We start from the raw sequence: 15,897 nt of genomic DNA, 5'->3' as shown, positions 1-15,897 counted from the left end.
TCGGCTTATCCAAGTGTCACGAGTGAAGATGAGGATATAGATGAATGATATGCGTTCTATCTCCCCATTACTGCACAATGTCTCCCATACGCACCCCCTCATTTCAGTCCACCCGAAATGGTAATGCTCTGTCCCGTCATGTACCCCGTCCGACACAACATGGTAACCACGTTCGCACACTCCTGCGGCCTCCCACTCCTGCCCACAGGAATATTCTTCACATCCCCCGGCGTCCCCTTCAACATCTCCTCATCCCTAATCATGCCCGTCTCCGTAATCATCGCCGGCGCAACATCATTAAACGTAATCCCCGTCTTGCCCATCTTGGCCGCCAAATTCTTACACATGCCCTGCACCCCCGCTTTACTCGCGGAGTAATGGCACCCATTAATGCTCGTCCCCTGCGCCGCAATAGACGAAATGTACACCACGCGCCCCCACCCTCGCTCCAGCATGTGCGGCACCGCAAGCTTCGTCAGCACGAACGAACTGCGCAGATTCACGTCCATTGTGTAGTCCCAGTCGTCGAGCCCGATTTCGAGAATGTTGGTGATGCGCTTGCCGAACCCCGCGTTCACGACGGCGATGTCCGCGCCTTTTTGGCCGTGCTCCGAGGCCAGTTCGGCGTACAGGCGCTCCAGCTCGCCGGGTTTGGCGACGTCGCATTGGTGCACGGAGATTTTGCGGGTGCCGGCGTCGGATGATTTGAGGAGTTCGGTGCGCAGGTCGTCTGCCGGGGCTTTGTTGGAGTTGTAGGTTATGGCTAGGGAGGCGCCGTTGGCCCAGAGGTCGCGGGCGCATGCTGCGCCGATGCTGCAAGCAGTGTGAGTCAATCTGTTCTCGCATTGGAAGGGGTGGGTGGTGCTACCCGCCGGAGGCTCCTGTTACAAGGGCCAGTTTGCCCTTGATCTCGTTATCAATGGGTTGAGACATGATTTGGTTGGAGTTGGATGTGGGTAAAGAAATTGATGCGGTGATGTTTGTCAGTCTTTCTATCGCATTTGACATTGACAAGAATGGCAAGATGGAGAAATATGACGGCAGTGGATGAAGTGAAGTGACAGCCGAGTGGGGGAGGAGTCGAGTCCGTTGCCGCCAGAAGCCGACTGCAGCGTCCGACACCGCTCTGCCTCGTTGAATGCACGGGCAGTAGTTGAACAGTAGCACAATCTCTCCATTGATTGAAGATGCGAGTCTATTTGTGATGGCTGAATAATAACGCCCTCCAAGCACATGGCAATCACACTGTCCAGCGAATCTTCAGATTGCATCCGTCCCTCAGCCTCGTATTGAACCATTCTCCCAATCGCACCTCCTCGCACACCACTTGCGCACCAGTCAGCACTTCGCTCTCGGCAAGTCGTCTGATTACAACGAACATCTCCTCCATCGCTAGGTTCTGCGCTATGCACTGTCTGGACCCGGCGCCAAAAGCGAATAGATCGCGATTCATCTCCCTTGTGGCTATGCTTTGCCCGTTCTCCACCCACCTTCTGGGATTGAACTCGTGAGGTGATGGGAAAGTGGTCTCGTTTAGATGGAGCGAGTAGGCGGAGATCCCTACCGCTGTGCCTGCTGGGACATGGTAGGATTTCTTCCCACCGGCTGAGGGAGTGTACGTCCATCCTTGGGGGGGAACGATGCGTGGGAGGCGAACGGGGTTTGCGAGCGACGTTCGATTGCCCTCTTGAACGGTAGCTCGGAGTAGTGACATGTTGCCCATAGGACCGTCGGTGAGCTCGTGGCGCAGACCCCGAATACTAGAGACTGTCAGCTACGTATGGCGGTATTGTTTCCAACCAGCTTTGGGTGTCTTACTACTCAGGCTGCTTGACCAAATTCCACACGAGGAGGCCCAGAGTCGTGCCCGGAGCATCCGTACCAGCGAAAATGGCGTCTTCGCACTGAACCATCGTCTCAGCCTCGGAGATGCCGACGTCTAGCAGTCTCTTCTGGAAAGTGTCCTTGCCGCCGCCCTGCTTCGCTTCGTCGACCAGGCTCTGGACGTAGGAGGTGACTTTCTCTGTGGACGTCTCGAATTCCTGGTTGGGATATACTGAGCCTAGGAAGGCGAGCAGGTATCCCAAAATCCAGTTCGGGACCAGGAAGAAGCGGGTAAAGGCCTGGATGAAATTGACGTATGGGGTCGCGGAGAGCGTCTCGGTCCCAGTGTAGTCGGTGAATGCGCCATACCGTTTTCCAAACACATATCCCGACATGGCATCGAGGGAGTAGCGTCTCGCGAGATCAATCAGATCAATCTCATGTACCCCATTCTTGGCCTTCTTCAGTGCAGCTACAAAATCGTCTGCACAGTCGTGCAAGATCCGAGCGCCGTCACTCTGGATCTTACTGGTGGCGAATATGGGCGCTACAGCTTTGGCTCGCACAGCACGATACTCCGGGTCTGTGGTGCTGAAAATGGTCTGCAGCCCGTCGATGTCGGTGCTGTGGTAATACGGAGCCTTGCGGAAGCCGCCCTTTTCAACGTAGATGGGCGCAATAGCACCGCCGTCGTTGATGTGGACGTCATTGGGTCCTAGCAGAACAATGGGGCCGTATTTGGCGTGAAGGCTGGCTGCTTGGCTGGATTCTGTGCCGCGATAATTGGATACGAGGAGCGGGATGGAGGAGAGCCGTCGGTGGAGAGGCCCCGGGATATGAGAGAGTGGATGGGAGAATAGAGCGTAGCATAGATACGCTAGGAGCAGCGTGAGTGACAAGATAACGATAGAGGAAGTCGCATTGGCGATGAGAGGCTGCAGGACGCCGTCGAGCATGTTGATGCAATTGGTTGAAGAGTGCAAACGACTGCTGAACACTTTGCAAATGCTCTACCGGACCCACTCTTGAGCTGCATGAAGTCAAATGGATCGAGCTCTCCACGTGATGGGAACGGCGTATTATTGACGGGACGCCCATTGGCGCCATGCATACGACGAAACCTCTGTTGCGAAATGCTCGAACGAAGATCGAGAAGTTCTGCCGACCGTACAATCACATCTCGTGGATGTAGAGCATTCGGGTGAAAGCATTATCGCGGCATTGAGTATCTTTGAACAAAGATGACACACACAGCCATTGAGAGACGAACACGAAGGGGACTTCATGGCCGCCGCTAGTCCTGTCAGCCGAGATTCGATGAAGTCTTGATACGATCGTGGCCAAAGGTGAGGTGTGGCTGTTCGGGAGTGAAGAACCGAGCGCCGCGGAGTTGTGGAGTGGCGGGGCAGCTGCCTCGGCTGAATCAGACCCCAGCTTTCGGCTTTGATGTACCGCAACCTCCACTCTCTCCCCATTCAACCTCTCATGCTACATACCCTATCTAACATCGATCACAATGGCGGAACAACTTAGATACGACAACCAGGTGGTGGTGGTGACGGGCGCAGGTAATGGCCTTGGCAAGATCTTTGCCAAGTTCTTCGCCTCGCGCGGGGCCAAGGTGGTGGTAGGTTTCGGGAGTATATGTACCACCCCATCGTCCATCATTAACGGTCTTAGGTCAATGACCTCGGCGGAACATTCAACGGGAAGCCCGGCGGCAAGAGCGGCAACGCTGCTGCGGTGGCCGACGTCGTCGTCAGGGAAATCAAGGACGCCGGAGGCGAAGCCGTGGCCAACTACAATGGCGTCCAGGAGGGTGAGAAGATCATCAAAACCGCCATCGATGCGTATGGCCGGGTCGACATCCTCATCAACAATGCCGGCATCCTTCGTGATATCACCCTGCGCAACATGAAGGACGAGGACTGGGACGCGATCATGGAGGTCCATGTGCATGGAAGCATGCGCACCGCCCGTGCAGCTTGGCCGCATTTCCGGAAGCAGCGCTATGGTCGGATCATCAACACTTCCTCCTCTGCAGGCCTCTTTGGCAACTTTGGCCAGTCCAATTACGCTTCCGCCAAATTTGCCTTGATTGGTTTCACCGAAACGCTGGCCAAGGAGGGTGCGAAATATAACATCCTCGCCAATGTCTACGCCCCCGGAGCGGCTAGTCGACTGACGCAGACCGTCTGGCCACCGGAGATGATGGAGGCGATGAAGCCCGACTACGTCGTCCCCCTCGTCGCGATCCTTGCCCACTCATCTTGCAAGGAGTCCGGCAGTATCTTCGAGGCGGCAGCCGGCCATTTTTCGAAGATTCGCTGGGAGCGATCCAAGGGTTTCCTTGCAAAGCCCGATGAGAGTCTGACCGCTGATGTGGTCTTGAGAAACTGGGACAAAGTCGTCGACTTCAGGAATGCCGAGCATCCTTCGGCTGTCTTTGACGGCGTTGCTTTGTTGGAGCAGGCGAACAAGCTTCCAGCGAACACAGGGGGAGAGCGGTTGAACTTCAAGGGTCGAGTTGCTCTTGTCACTGGAGCTGGTGCCGGACTCGGACGCGCCTATGCCATGGACTTTGCCAAGCTGGGCGCGAAGGTCGTGGTGAACGATCTGAAGGGCGCAGAGGAAGTGGCACAGGAAATCCGCGATGCCAAGGGCGACGCGATTGCAGTCAGCAAGTCGGTCGAGGATGGTGATGCGATTGTGAAGGCGGTCATTGACGCCTACGGCCGGATTGATATTGTCGTCAACAACGCGGGCATCCTGAGGGACAAGGCTTTCCAGAACATGACGGATGAGCTCTGGTATCCCGTGTTCAACATCCATTTGAGGGGAGTGTACAAGATTCAAAAGGCTGCGTGGCCCCATTTTTTGAAGCAGAAATACGGTCGTGTGGTCAACATCACGTCCACTTCGGGTGAGTTGCACTATGTCTGGTGCCGACACCGTTGTTCTGACGATCCACAGGTGTTTACGGCAATTTCGGACAAGCCAACTACTCTACAGCGGTAAGCTGCCACCCCATGAAAGGCTTGCGTCAGAGCCGAGACTAATGACGCCCCAGAAATCCGGCATCGTGGGCTTCACCAAATCCACTGCGCGAGAAGGAGCCAAGTACAACATCACGGTCAACGTCGTGGCGCCATCAGCTGGCACCAACATGACCCGCACGGTCTGGGCGGACGAGATGGTGTCTTCCATCCGCCCCGAGTTCGTTGCACCCCTGGTCACTGCTTTGTGCTCGGAGAAGCCACCGGCGAGTGGACAGCTCTTCGAAGCTGGAAGCGGCTGCTTTGCCGCGACGCGCTGGCAACGAGCCCGGGGCTATGACTTTGAGCATGAGAAGGGTGTGCCTGAGGTTGAGGCTGTCGCGAAGGTATGCGGAGGACACGGTTTGAGGAATAAGAGCGTGGGCTGCTGCTAATTCACCTACCAGGTCTTCAACCAGATCATCGACTTTGACAATGGACAGGCAGACAACCCGGACACTCCCGCTGAGGGCAGCAAATACACGATTGGCAACGTCTTGAAGAATCCCAAGCTCGTAAGTCAACCACGACGACACTCTCGCTTACAGTGACGCTGATATCTGACAGAAAGCACTGTTGTCGGACGAGAACAAGGAGAACCGCCGCTATCTGTCCAAACAACAGCAAGTCAAGGACATGGAAAAGAAATACGTCGACTACTCGTACACCGTGCGAGACTGCATCCTCTACAACCTCGGAGTCGGCGCCAAACACACCGAACTCCCCCTGGTCTTCGAGGGCGCAAACGACTTCGCAGTCCTACCCACATTCGGCGTGGTGCCCGCGTACTTCGCCAAGCCACCATTCGAAGTCAAAGATCTCGTGCCAAACTACGACCAGAGGCAGGTCCTGCACGGCGAGCAATATCTGGAGATCAAACAGTTCCCCATCCCCACGTCGGGCAATCTGCGCACCGAAACGCATCTCATCGAAGTCGTGGACAAGGGCAATGCGGCTCTGGTCCGCCGCGGCAACACCACCGTCGACGCATCCAACAAACCCGTCTTCTACAGCGAAAGCGTCTCCTTTATCCGCAAATCCGGCGGCTTCGGCGGCGCAAAGCAAGGCTCTGAACGCGGCGCAGCCACAGCCGCCAACAATCCGCCCAAGCGCTCCCCGGACAAAGTGATCGAGGAGAAGACAGACGAAGGCCTTGCAGCCATCTACCGCCTCATGGGCGACTACAATCCCCTCCACATCGACCCCTCCTTCTCCAAGGTCGGCGGCTTCGACATCCCCATCCTGCACGGCCTCGCCTCGTTTGGCATCTCCGGCAAGCACGTCTTTCAGACGTATGGCATGTTTAAGAATATCAAGGTCCGGTTTTCCGGCGTCGTCCTGCCCGGCCAGACGATTGTGACGGAGATGTGGAAGGAGGGAGGCAAGGTGATTTTCGCGGCCAAGGTGAAGGAGACGGGCAAGCCTTGTTTGAGCAGTGCTGCGGTGGAGTTGGTGGGGGAGAAGGCGAATTTGTAGGCTGTGTCTAGTTGTTTATATCACACGTATCTAGCTGTGTTGCATTGTGGACGTTCATCGTTCTGTTCGGTAGTTGTCTCTGCCAAGGCTTCAATGCGCCCAAGCTTCGTCAAGGCTGACGACGTCAGCGCTTGATTTCCCTGGGGAGAGCAGCCATTGCTCTTGGCGAAACAACCCTCTCCCCTGACATCTCTCGAACCCGTAAACGGCCCTTCTTTCCACCTTTGCCTCCTCCTCCGCCTTCTCCTCACAAGCGAACGCACCAGCTTATTTCCCCCCTCAATGTGCGCCGCCACACCCTCCCCGCGCGCATCCCCATGAGCGCACCCGCATGGCCCCCGGCACCTCATGGTTTGCCCCGCGAACCAACAAGCGCCGCCGCACCACCTCCTCCTCCGCCTACGATGCCGAGAAGAAGCGCACAATGAGCAACGACTTCGCCGAACCGATGGGACCCCTGCTCGGCCAACCCGAGCCGCCTCCGCGCACGCGGCGAGGCGCTTGGAGGTGTCCGCGTCTGCCGCGGACTCGGAACCTTGCGCTTGTCCTTGCTGTGACTGTGCTTGCTGTTTATCTGCTTTGGGGGGATCGGATTGCCACTCGGCCTGTGCAGCATGCGCCGCCTCCGCCCGATGCGCCGCTTGAGTGGGAGCGGTTTCCTTTGCTCAAGAGGTATTATGGCGGGGTGTTGTCTGTTGTGCCGAAGAGGGAGAATACACCTGAGTTTCCGCGCCCCGGGGACGACGTGGAGTCGTTGCAGGAAATCTTGGCAGATGGAGATGCGGACGATGGAAGTACGGCGCAGCTTCCTAAGGGCAAGATGCCGGCGGGTGTTCGATTCGATCCCTACGAGCCGTTGGGGATCAATACCATCTACGAAGAAAGAGTGCCGTGTTTCTTGAATGCATCTAATAAGGCGGAAATACCCCAATTACTCGTCTATCCTGGTGTTCCCAGGGGCTTTGCGGAACCGGCGTATGGCTCGCACGATTTGTTTGGCTTGCGGAATGATATTTGCTTTGATCGGTTCGGGCGCTATGGGCCGTATGGCTATGGATATAGTCGGAGTTCTGGTGGGCTCGGCGCAGGCATAAATGGTCATCGAGATGGGGCGCAGGAGGTCTGGGGTGGGAGTTTGGAAGTCGATTACTCGAAGGTGAAGTGGGCGGATGCGCAGCAGAGGTGTATTGAGGCGAATGCGCATCGTTTTCGCGCGCCGACTGGAGATGAAGCAATCAACTCGCCGACCGGCATGGGTTCCGGGCGGGCTCCCGAGAGTGCAACGGAGACTGCAGAGAAAACCACTGGACCGAACGGCAAACGTCTTGTTCCGCGGACGGCTGTTGTCATTCGAACTTGGCGCGATTTTCACTACGACGAGGAAGACATCCTCTACCTCCGTGCAATCATCAATGAGCTTGCGCTACAGTCCGGAGGGCAATATGTGGTGCACTTCCTGATCCACGTCAAGAACAACGACTTGCAACTCTGGTCGGACGAAGAAACCTACCAGCAGGTACTTGATAGTGCGCTGCCTGCCGAATTCCACGGGATGGGAACACTCTGGACCGAGCGGCAGATGGAGCTGATCTACGGCGGCGTCCCTCAAACGGTGTTCCGCGACCTGCCGGTATTTGGCGTGTATCGCAGCACCAATATGCCGCTCCAGTATTTCGCTCACAGGCATCCCGAATACGACTTTTTCTGGCACTGGGAGATGGACATACGATATACCGGCCACTTCCACCATCTCTTCGACAAGATCAGCCAATGGGCGAAGCAGCAACCGCGCAAGGAATTGTGGGAGCGGAACGGTCGCTTCTATGTCCCCGGCCACCACGGCAGCTGGCAAGAGTTCTCCAAGATGGTGCACAACCAAACTGCAGTGCCGAGCAAGCAAGACCTCGACACACAGGCGCCATCGGACCTCCCTCGGCCCATTTGGGGCCCCTTACGGCCCACCGGCAAAGGCGACAAAACCGCCCGTCCAGAACAAGACCCCATCGCACCTCACGACCAATTCCACGACAACTACGACTGGGGCGTCGGCGAAGAAGCAGACCTCATCACCTTCAACCCCCTCTTCGACCCCGACGGCACAAACTGGATCCTCGCCGAAGACGTCACAGGCTACAACACGACGGAGACATTCCCGCCGCGCCGCACAGCCATCATCACCGCCGCGCGCCTCAGCCGACGCCTACTGGAGACCATGCACCGCGAAACGTCCCTCGAGCGGCACACCATGTTCTCCGAAATGTGGCCTGCGAGCGTGGCGTTGCAGCACGGGCTGAAGGCTGTGTATGCTCCTCATCCGGTGTACATGGACCGGCGCTGGCCGCTGGGCTACCTGACGGGGATTTTCAATAATGGGGTTAACGGGGCTACCGGAGGCAGGTTGCAGGCTGTCTTCAGCGACGAAAATCAGCATAACTTTTACCCTTCGACGTGGTATTATCATGCGCGGTTTGCGGAGAAATTGTGGAAGCGGTGGTTGGGGGTGAAGGTGGATGGGGTGGGTGGGAAGGAGTGGGAGTTGGATCCGAGTCCGGATGGCTTGGGTAGGGGGGAGGGGAGGATGTGTTTGCCTGCTATGCTTTTGCATCCGGTTAAGCAGGTGGATTTGGCGGTTGACGGGAGATGAGATGAATTGGGAATCGCCAATGGCTCATGGGCGTTTGTGCGCGTTCGAGCGGATTGGAAAATGGGTGGGTTATGGGAACAGATTGTAATATGTACTCGATATACCCAAGTTTGTCTCCTTTTGCTAATATGCGTTGCTCCATGCACAGAATGCAGTGCTGTTGTGTCAGACCAGTGACGTGGGTGGAAGTGAAGTCGACGCAGCTGGTCCAAGCTCCATTGTCTTTCCACGCCGACTTCGCATCTCCAACTGTTCTCTCCTCCACTCGCAACACCAGCTCTCTCGAATTCCCAGTCCTCGGCAGGCAGAGAAACAATATCCTCCTCGTCGCCATAATGCCGTCCAGCCGGTAACATCCCTACGCCGCCGCCGTCAACCGCCGCCGAAGCCAAACCATCACAGCAGCAACCCCAACCCGCCACACCCAGCACATCACCACCCACCATGCGCCTCACACGCATACTCTGGCAACACCGCCAACCCTCCATCCGCTTCATAGGCAAGCGATCCATCCCTAAACGTATCTCTCCCCTCCTTCCTTACACATCCATAGATCACCATACTAACCACTCTCCAGAAATCGACCACTCCCCCCACGCCCACCCCGCAGCTCCCGACTCCTCCCTCCCCGAATCCTTCGCCCAATACCGCGGCCGTGCAATTCAACACGGCCCCCTCGCAGGGCAACAACAGCAACAGCAGAAGTCTACCTCGAAATCCGGTTCGTCAGGTTCGAGCTCGGCTTCGGCCGCTGTGGCTCCTTATGGGGCTATTGGAGGGCATAGCGGGAAGCAGTTGGGGAGTGTGCAGCCTGCCCATGGCGAGTTCTGGGATCGCGAGGAGTTGCCTGCGAGGTTTCGACGGAGGGTGTGGAGTGAGGATGAGATTGAGGCGGTGGATAGTGCGGGGGCGAGTATGTGGGGGTGAGGCGGATTGTCGGGGGGTGGATATGAGAGAGACGGTGTATATAGTATGGGTTATGGATGGCATAGATAAGATGAGTCCTAGGTTTGGGTTTACCGTTGAGGCTCAAGACGTTTAGCACTCTGCCTGATAGAGACTCGATCGTACCTAGTCTTCAAATGGTCGTCCTTCGTCGGTGCTGAGTGATCGCTCGAGTATCATCGTTGCCACTCTTCCAATCTCCATGTTCGTGCATGCATATAGGTACATCCAGAGCGTGTGCTAGGTACTGCAGTACGCCTTCGCCCGTGTAGCCTTGCGCTTAGTCAACGCTCATCCAAACTCCAATCCAGCCAGTCCCCACCGCACGTTACATTCACCAGCAGTCCAACGACAAAACCTACATTTCCTTGCCCGTTCTGGAATCCCATAACAGGAACAACAGTGACGATGTATGAATACATCCTCCACTCCCAAATCCCCGCCGCGCAACATGACCTCGTGCTCAATATCCTTGCCGGGGTGACGGCTATGCAACCCGCGCCATTCTACGAGCGAAACATCATCTACCAGCAGCTGAGGAGTGAGGAGGGCCAGACACAGCAGCGACTTCGGTGAGACTTCCCCTGTATTCTACGAACCGCAGCCGAAGGAAACAGTCTGGGCATGATTTTACTGACTGGAGGCGAATCTATAACAGCTACCACAGACTCCAAACCACCCCCGACACGCACCAGCACAAACTCCTCATCGAAGAGACGCCCGACGCCGGCATTAAGGATGTCGCTGCGCGGAAAGTCAGCGAGCGCCTCCTTGTTGCCGATGAGTTGCCCAAGTTTCGCTCGGGCTCGCAGGTGTACAGGTATGTGTGACTGTGCTGTACTGGACTGGGAGCAAGCAGGAACTAATGCCTTGGATGTGTCGCAGCTATGTAGGACAGTATGTGCTTAAAGGCTACCGCTTTGTGCAAGGGCATGTTGGCATACGGGTGTTTCGGGTTTATGAGGTGACGGTGGCGGGGGATGGGGAGGTTGTTGATGCTCCGGTGCGTGTTTACTCCTGTCTTGAATACGATGTGGAAGACGTCAATTATCGCTAAACCCATGCTAACTACGAATCCAGACGCCCTCCAAGGACGAGCTCAACCTCATCGACAAAAGTGGCGCCTACATCATCGAAGCAAATATCCGAACTGAAGACAACGTGAGCCAGGAGAGTCGAGATGCTGCCAAGGAGAAATTATTGCAGCTTGCGAAGAGTCTGGAGGGCAGTGCGATTGATCTTCGGCCAGCGGATAGACTGGCATTGAGTACGAATGTGAAGAGTGTTTAGGTGAAGGGGGTAGTTCGAGTAGTTGATCAGATCTAGCTGGCCGCCCTCGCGCGTTGACGAGCAAGCTGGGATAACGCTGATGCGAAGGTGGTGCGCTCTTATGCATCGGCGGATCTCAGAACAGACGACTACGAGATATTGAGGCCAAGGCCATGAGATCTGCGTCTAGATGCACCCATTGAACCACGTTAGGGTTTCAAGTGCAGTCGTTGGACATCATGGTGCTTGCTTGGCGTGTGTAGGTCAATCGAAACCTAGAGCAATAGCACGACGCTGCCAGCCTTTCTACGTTGTTCATCCAATTGAATTCCAAAGTCATCGAATCCATCTACATTCGTGGCAGATCTGAACGTGTTTGCATGTTTGTCGCCACCAGAGCGTTCATCGGCCCCAGATTCATCTCCCTTCGTTCAGCAGCCACAATGGCGACTATCCACGGCTCGTGGAGGCAAAGACTCGACTCGAGCGAGATCCGTCGCTCTTCGCAGATCGCAGCGGTCGTCAATGAGAGTTTGGTTGTCTTCGGAGGCGAGCTCAAGCCTCGCCAGCCCGTCGATAACAAGCTCTACCGCATTCCGTTGAACGCATCGTCGAAACCAGACGACATCAGCCCGCAGGAAATCACAGCCGCTCCATCTCCCCGAGTAGGGTCTGCATCCACTGTACTAAATGGGAGAATCTATCTATTCTCTGGCCGTGGCGGGGAAGCCATGGCTCCGATTGAAGAACACGGCGTACTGCACGTCCTCAACGAGAGTGGCAACGGTTGGTCAACGATCAAGCCATCCGACGCTCAAGCGCCCATCCCGCCGGCGAGATCTTATCATGCCATGACGAGCAACGACGACAACACCATCTTCCTGCACGCCGGATGTCCTGAAAAAGGCCGTCTCTCGGATCTCTGGTCGTTCGACCTCAGCACAAACAAATGGACTCAGCACGCCGATGCGCCTGGCCCGGCGAGAGGAGGTACCAGCATCGCATGGCTCAATGGCAAGCTATACCGCATGAACGGCTTCGACGGAGAACACGAGCAGGGCTTCGCCCTCGACGTCTACAACTTGCAGAGCGACCGCTGGACGACAAAGACCTGGGACACGCAATCGGGCCCTGCGGCTCGGAGTGTGAGTACGCTGCTTGCACTCCAGATTGGAGGCAAGGATATGCTGCTTACTATGTTTGGGGAGTGTGATCCGAGTAGTCTGGGCCATCAGGGGGCGGGCAGGATGCTGGGTGATGTTTGGGCTTATGATGTTGCGAATGACGAGTGGAGGCGGGTGGAGGCTGAAGGAAGTACGCCGGCGTCGAGAGGATGGTTTGCTGCGGATAGGACGGCGGGGAAGAATGGTGTGGTTGTTCAGGGAGGGTTGGCGGAGGATAACACGCGCATGGGAGATGTCTGGGTGTTGGCGTTCTAGAATGTGTATGATGTATGGAACTGCTGATCCCTCATGCAACAGGTCCTACCCGCACCTTCTCACTCATCAAGTCCACTCCCTTGTTAAATCGATTCTGCGGATCATACTTTCGCTTCACCTCCTGCAATCTAGGCAGGTTCTCGCCATACACTTCATCCAAGTCATTCCACTCCTGCAGGAAACCGGCGTGATACTCCTTCGGGAATTCATGCGGTCCAGAGATATGAGCTCCCGCTTTCGCGAGCTGCTTCATCGCGATCTCCCGGATGTTGGCCGGGGCGGCCTCAGGCTTGCACCCGAGGACGATTTGCATCACATGTCGTCGTCCATGATGGGGCCATCCGGTTTTCGACCGGCCGCCGGAGCTGCACATGGCGGCCTGAGATACGATATCGAGTCAGCATGCCGCGCTCGTTCTACCTGCACCCATGATCAAAGCCCGCCATCACTCACCTCCTGCATAAACTCCAGAATCACCGTCGAACCCTCCTGGAAGCCCTCGCAAAGCCGGAAAGACTCCTCCCACCACTCCCACGCCCGAAGCAGCGTCTGCTCGTCAATCTCCGCAATCAGCGGCGCCGAGGACCAATGGAACAGACTCGTGTCCCGCCACTCGAGGAAGCTGTTGGCCATCGCGTGCATCTCGCGCAAACTGCGCACTCCCACCGTCGCGCCCTCCGCGCCCGCGATGCGGAACACCCACGCGAATCCCGCCTCCGACCGCCCGTGCGCTTCCCCGTTCGCGTCGTACATGTAGATTGCGATGCCGGGTTTGCCGCCCTGCGCCGCCTCGCCCAGGCCGGAGCCGCGTTTTGTGACGTGCATGGCGAGTTTGGGGTCGGCGGGCCGGGCGGCCATCATTGCTACCGCTTTGGATACTTCGTGCAGTGCGCTGTAGGGGAGGAAGACGCGGCCGGTGAAGATTTGGGTGGTGTAGCGACGGGCTTGGAGCTGGAGCGCCGTGACGACTGTCGTGCACAGTCAGTCGTATCCGTTCAACGTGCCAGAACGACGGGGAAGCGGGATGGCCTTGCCTCCGAAGTTCCCTCCGCCGCCTCGCAGCGCCCACATCAGCTCCTTGTCTGCCTCGCCCGCCCACACTGCCCTCCCATCCCGCAACACAATCTGCATATCGAGCAGATTTTCCGGATCGGAAATCAGGCCAAACTCATGGCTCAGCCAACTCAGTCCTCCCACGAGCGCACTCCCCGTCACGCCCACCCATCCACATCGTGCCCCGACAACCGCATACCCGGGTGCATGCTCCTCCATCAAAGCATCCACTTCACCCCACGAGAACCCCGAGCCCAGCGTGACCGTTTCATCGGCAGGATTGAAGACAAAGCCTTTCAAGCCTTGCGTGGAGAGGATGACGTCCCGCGCGGAAACGGAGCCGGTGCCTGTGTTGCGCACTGCAAAGTCTAGGTTCGAGGCGTACAGGGCGGGCACGAGGCGGGTGAGGGTTTCGAGGGTGCTGGGTTGGAGGACGAGCGTTGGATGGCGGTCTTCGTGGGTTGACCATGGGGCTGAAGAGGCGTGGTAGGAGGGGTGCGATTCGTCGAAGACTTCGTTGGGAGGAACCAGGGTGCGGAGGTGTGTGAGGGACTTTTCTTTGTCTTGGGTTTGCGACGCCATTGAGGAGATGGGGAACGGTGGAGAGGAAGAGAGAAAGAGGAAATCGGGGATTGAGTTGAGGAGAGTACTTATTATAAATTTTGTGGTGAGGCTGACGTTGGACGCTCTCCAGCCGTGCTTGACGAATTGGAATTCCTTGAGCCGATAGCGCATCGACAGATCAGAGGGTAAGGTAATTGAAAGGGTAAGTTCATGAGGTGCATATTGATAATGGTGGTCCGTCAGCCGGAGGGTGGTAAAGCCGACCGAAAAGCTTAGTAGCTCCGCGGCAGCTGCAGCGCCTTCTCCCCGATGAAGTTCAAAATCATTTCCTAAAAGGACACAGGCAATTAGCAAATCGCGTCACGGCAGATCAAAGAATCCCCGAGTTTCAAGTCACTCACCCGACTAACAGGCGCCAATCGCGGCACAAAACATTCTCGCATGTACCGCTCCACGTGATACTCTGCTGCATACCCCATGCCGCCCATGCTCATCACCGCCGTCTCACACGCTTTGAAACTCGCCTCCGCCGCAAGGTACTTGGCCGCATTGCACGCCACGCCGACGGCGTACTGCGTGATGCTCTCGTCGTAGTCCGGATGGTCGGGATTGCTCCGATCGTAGAGCCGGGCGGCATGGTACGCAGTGTGCTTTGCCGCTTCCAGGTTCATGTAAGCGGCGGCGAGAGGGTGTTGGATGGCTTGGTTCTTGCCAATCGGGCGGCCGAACACCACGCGCTCGCGTGCGTACTTGACCGCTTTCTCGAGCGCGCCGTACCCGATTCCCAGGGCTTCGCCGGCGAGCAGGGAGCGCTCGGCGTTCATGCCGTGCAGTATGATTTTGAAGCCTTGGCCCTCCTTGCCGATCAGCGAGTCGGCGGGGATGTAGTAGTTGTCGAAGAAGACCTGGTTGGCGTCAATCGCGCGGCCGCCCATTTTCTTGATGGGTTTGGCTTCGAAGCCGCTGCCCGGAGATCGATCGAGGTCGATGTAGAAGAGACTGAGACCGTCGCTGCTCTTCTTGACATCCTCGAGGGGTGTAGTGCGGGCGAGCAGCACCATTTTCTGCGCGATCTGCGCGTTCGTGATCCAGATTTTCTGCCCGGTGATGCGGTAGCCATCGCCGTCGCGCGTGGCTTTGGTCTTGAGTTTCAATGTCTCGAGACCAGTCTCTGGCTCCGTCACGCCGAAACACGTGCGCCACTCGCCGGAAATGATTTTGCTGAGAAACCGCTTCCGCTGATCAGGCGTGCAGAATTTGGCAAGCGGTTGGGTGGCGTAGATGTTGGCGTGGATGCTCTGAGCACCTGCAAGGGCGCCACCTGCTTCGGCAATGGTGTGAAGCATCATGGTCGCCTCAGCAATGCCCAAACCACCACCGCCAATGTCTGACGGCAAGGCAATGCCAATCCAACCATCTTTTGCCAACGCTGCGTGCAGCTCGTGGGGGTATGTTTGGGTCTGATCCCGCTCGGTCCAGTATTCATCGGGGAACTGCTCCATGACTTTGAAGATGGCTTCGCGGACCGTCAATTCTTCTTCCGTGAAGCCTGTCGTCTCCATCAGACTGCGGGTTGCGCTGGACGCGGAGAAGGCGCGAGTGGCACATGCCGCGGGGAGTTGGGAGCGACATGATGTTATGGAGGGTG

The 15,897-nt window shown here is 57.0% G+C and overlaps 7 protein-coding genes across 7 annotated transcripts; 3 read left to right on the top strand and 4 right to left on the bottom strand.

The window, feature by feature from the left end:
• Nucleotides 1-40: 40 nt before the first annotated feature.
• BDY17DRAFT_302887 (uncharacterized protein) lies at nt 41-1,058 on the bottom strand. Its single transcript, XM_033734469.1, has 2 exons — nt 869-1,058; nt 41-813 (listed from the first exon to the last, which is right to left on the bottom strand). The coding sequence occupies exons 1-2, from the start codon at nt 1,006-1,008 to the stop codon at nt 99-101; spliced, it is 855 nt and encodes a 284-aa protein (XP_033586467.1). The 5' UTR covers nt 1,009-1,058; the 3' UTR covers nt 41-98.
• A 104-nt stretch (nt 1,059-1,162) lies between these two features.
• BDY17DRAFT_302886 (cytochrome P450) lies at nt 1,163-2,785 on the bottom strand. The gene is made up of 2 exons (XM_033734468.1): nt 1,819-2,785; nt 1,163-1,760 (listed from the first exon to the last, which is right to left on the bottom strand). Exons 1-2 carry the CDS (start codon nt 2,778-2,780, stop codon nt 1,241-1,243), a joined length of 1,482 nt encoding a protein of 493 aa, XP_033586466.1. The 5' UTR covers nt 2,781-2,785; the 3' UTR covers nt 1,163-1,240.
• Nucleotides 2,786-3,275: 490 nt separating this feature from the next.
• On the top strand, nt 3,276-6,387 carry BDY17DRAFT_302883 (uncharacterized protein). The gene is made up of 6 exons (XM_033734467.1): nt 3,276-3,451; nt 3,505-4,747; nt 4,798-4,838; nt 4,895-5,206; nt 5,267-5,374; nt 5,427-6,387. The coding sequence occupies exons 1-6, from the start codon at nt 3,341-3,343 to the stop codon at nt 6,333-6,335; spliced, it is 2,724 nt and encodes a 907-aa protein (XP_033586465.1). The 5' UTR covers nt 3,276-3,340; the 3' UTR covers nt 6,336-6,387.
• A 130-nt stretch (nt 6,388-6,517) lies between these two features.
• BDY17DRAFT_348515 (uncharacterized protein) lies at nt 6,518-11,489 on the top strand. Its single transcript, XM_033738145.1, has 6 exons — nt 6,518-8,896; nt 9,557-9,892; nt 10,319-10,496; nt 10,583-10,744; nt 10,810-10,927; nt 11,005-11,489. The coding sequence occupies exons 1-6, from the start codon at nt 6,667-6,669 to the stop codon at nt 11,212-11,214; spliced, it is 3,234 nt and encodes a 1,077-aa protein (XP_033586464.1). The 5' UTR covers nt 6,518-6,666; the 3' UTR covers nt 11,215-11,489.
• A 147-nt stretch (nt 11,490-11,636) lies between these two features.
• On the top strand, nt 11,637-12,632 carry BDY17DRAFT_318524 (kelch repeat protein; the record flags this gene model as incomplete). The annotated part of the gene is made up of 1 exon (XM_033736195.1): nt 11,637-12,632. One exon carries the CDS (start codon nt 11,637-11,639, stop codon nt 12,630-12,632), a length of 996 nt encoding a protein of 331 aa, XP_033586463.1.
• A 31-nt stretch (nt 12,633-12,663) lies between these two features.
• On the bottom strand, nt 12,664-14,267 carry BDY17DRAFT_326897 (cysteine desulfurase; the record flags this gene model as incomplete). The annotated part of the gene is made up of 3 exons (XM_033737587.1): nt 12,664-13,011; nt 13,086-13,600; nt 13,643-14,267. The coding sequence occupies 3 exons, from the start codon at nt 14,265-14,267 to the stop codon at nt 12,664-12,666; spliced, it is 1,488 nt and encodes a 495-aa protein (XP_033586462.1).
• Nucleotides 14,268-14,521: 254 nt separating this feature from the next.
• BDY17DRAFT_256557 (acyl-CoA dehydrogenase/oxidase) lies at nt 14,522-15,811 on the bottom strand (the record flags this gene model as incomplete). Its single annotated transcript, XM_033731613.1, has 2 exons — nt 14,522-14,578; nt 14,651-15,811. The coding sequence occupies 2 exons, from the start codon at nt 15,809-15,811 to the stop codon at nt 14,522-14,524; spliced, it is 1,218 nt and encodes a 405-aa protein (XP_033586461.1).
• Between the last annotated feature and the right edge of the window lie 86 nt (nt 15,812-15,897).

This window comes from Neohortaea acidophila, assembly GCF_010093505.1.
Source record: "Neohortaea acidophila strain CBS 113389 unplaced genomic scaffold BDY17scaffold_10, whole genome shotgun sequence".
NCBI classification, from domain to species: domain Eukaryota; kingdom Fungi; phylum Ascomycota; class Dothideomycetes; order Mycosphaerellales; family Teratosphaeriaceae; genus Neohortaea; species Neohortaea acidophila.
Note: the sequence above shows the minus strand (reverse complement) of the source record. Positions and strands in the feature narration are given on the sequence as shown.

What these genes read in the sequence shown, in the direction of transcription:
- BDY17DRAFT_302886 (XM_033734468.1), bottom strand. Translation starts at nt 2,780, where the DNA reads ATGCTCGACGGCGTCCTGCAGCCTCTCATCGCCAATGCGACTTCCTCT. An exon ending in TTGGTCAAGCAGCCTGAGTA is followed by an intron (nt 1,761 to 1,818) that starts GTAAGACACCCA and finishes GACAGTCTCTAG; the next exon opens with TATTCGGGGTCTGCGCCACG.
- BDY17DRAFT_302883 (XM_033734467.1), top strand. Translation starts at nt 3,341, where the DNA reads ATGGCGGAACAACTTAGATACGACAACCAGGTGGTGGTGGTGACGGGC. An exon ending in AAGCCAACTACTCTACAGCG is followed by an intron (nt 4,839 to 4,894) that starts GTAAGCTGCCAC and finishes ATGACGCCCCAG; the next exon opens with AAATCCGGCATCGTGGGCTT. An exon ending in TCTTGAAGAATCCCAAGCTC is followed by an intron (nt 5,375 to 5,426) that starts GTAAGTCAACCA and finishes GATATCTGACAG; the next exon opens with AAAGCACTGTTGTCGGACGA.
- BDY17DRAFT_302887 (XM_033734469.1), bottom strand. Translation starts at nt 1,008, where the DNA reads ATGTCAAATGCGATAGAAAGACTGACAAACATCACCGCATCAATTTCT. An exon ending in GTAACAGGAGCCTCCGGCGG is followed by an intron (nt 814 to 868) that starts GTAGCACCACCC and finishes CACTGCTTGCAG; the next exon opens with CATCGGCGCAGCATGCGCCC.
- BDY17DRAFT_348515 (XM_033738145.1), top strand. Translation starts at nt 6,667, where the DNA reads ATGGCCCCCGGCACCTCATGGTTTGCCCCGCGAACCAACAAGCGCCGC. An exon ending in TCCGAGTCCGGATGGCTTGG is followed by an intron (nt 8,897 to 9,556) that starts GTAGGGGGGAGG and finishes ACCACTCTCCAG; the next exon opens with AAATCGACCACTCCCCCCAC. An exon ending in GGGAGGTTGTTGATGCTCCG is followed by an intron (nt 10,928 to 11,004) that starts GTGCGTGTTTAC and finishes CTACGAATCCAG; the next exon opens with ACGCCCTCCAAGGACGAGCT.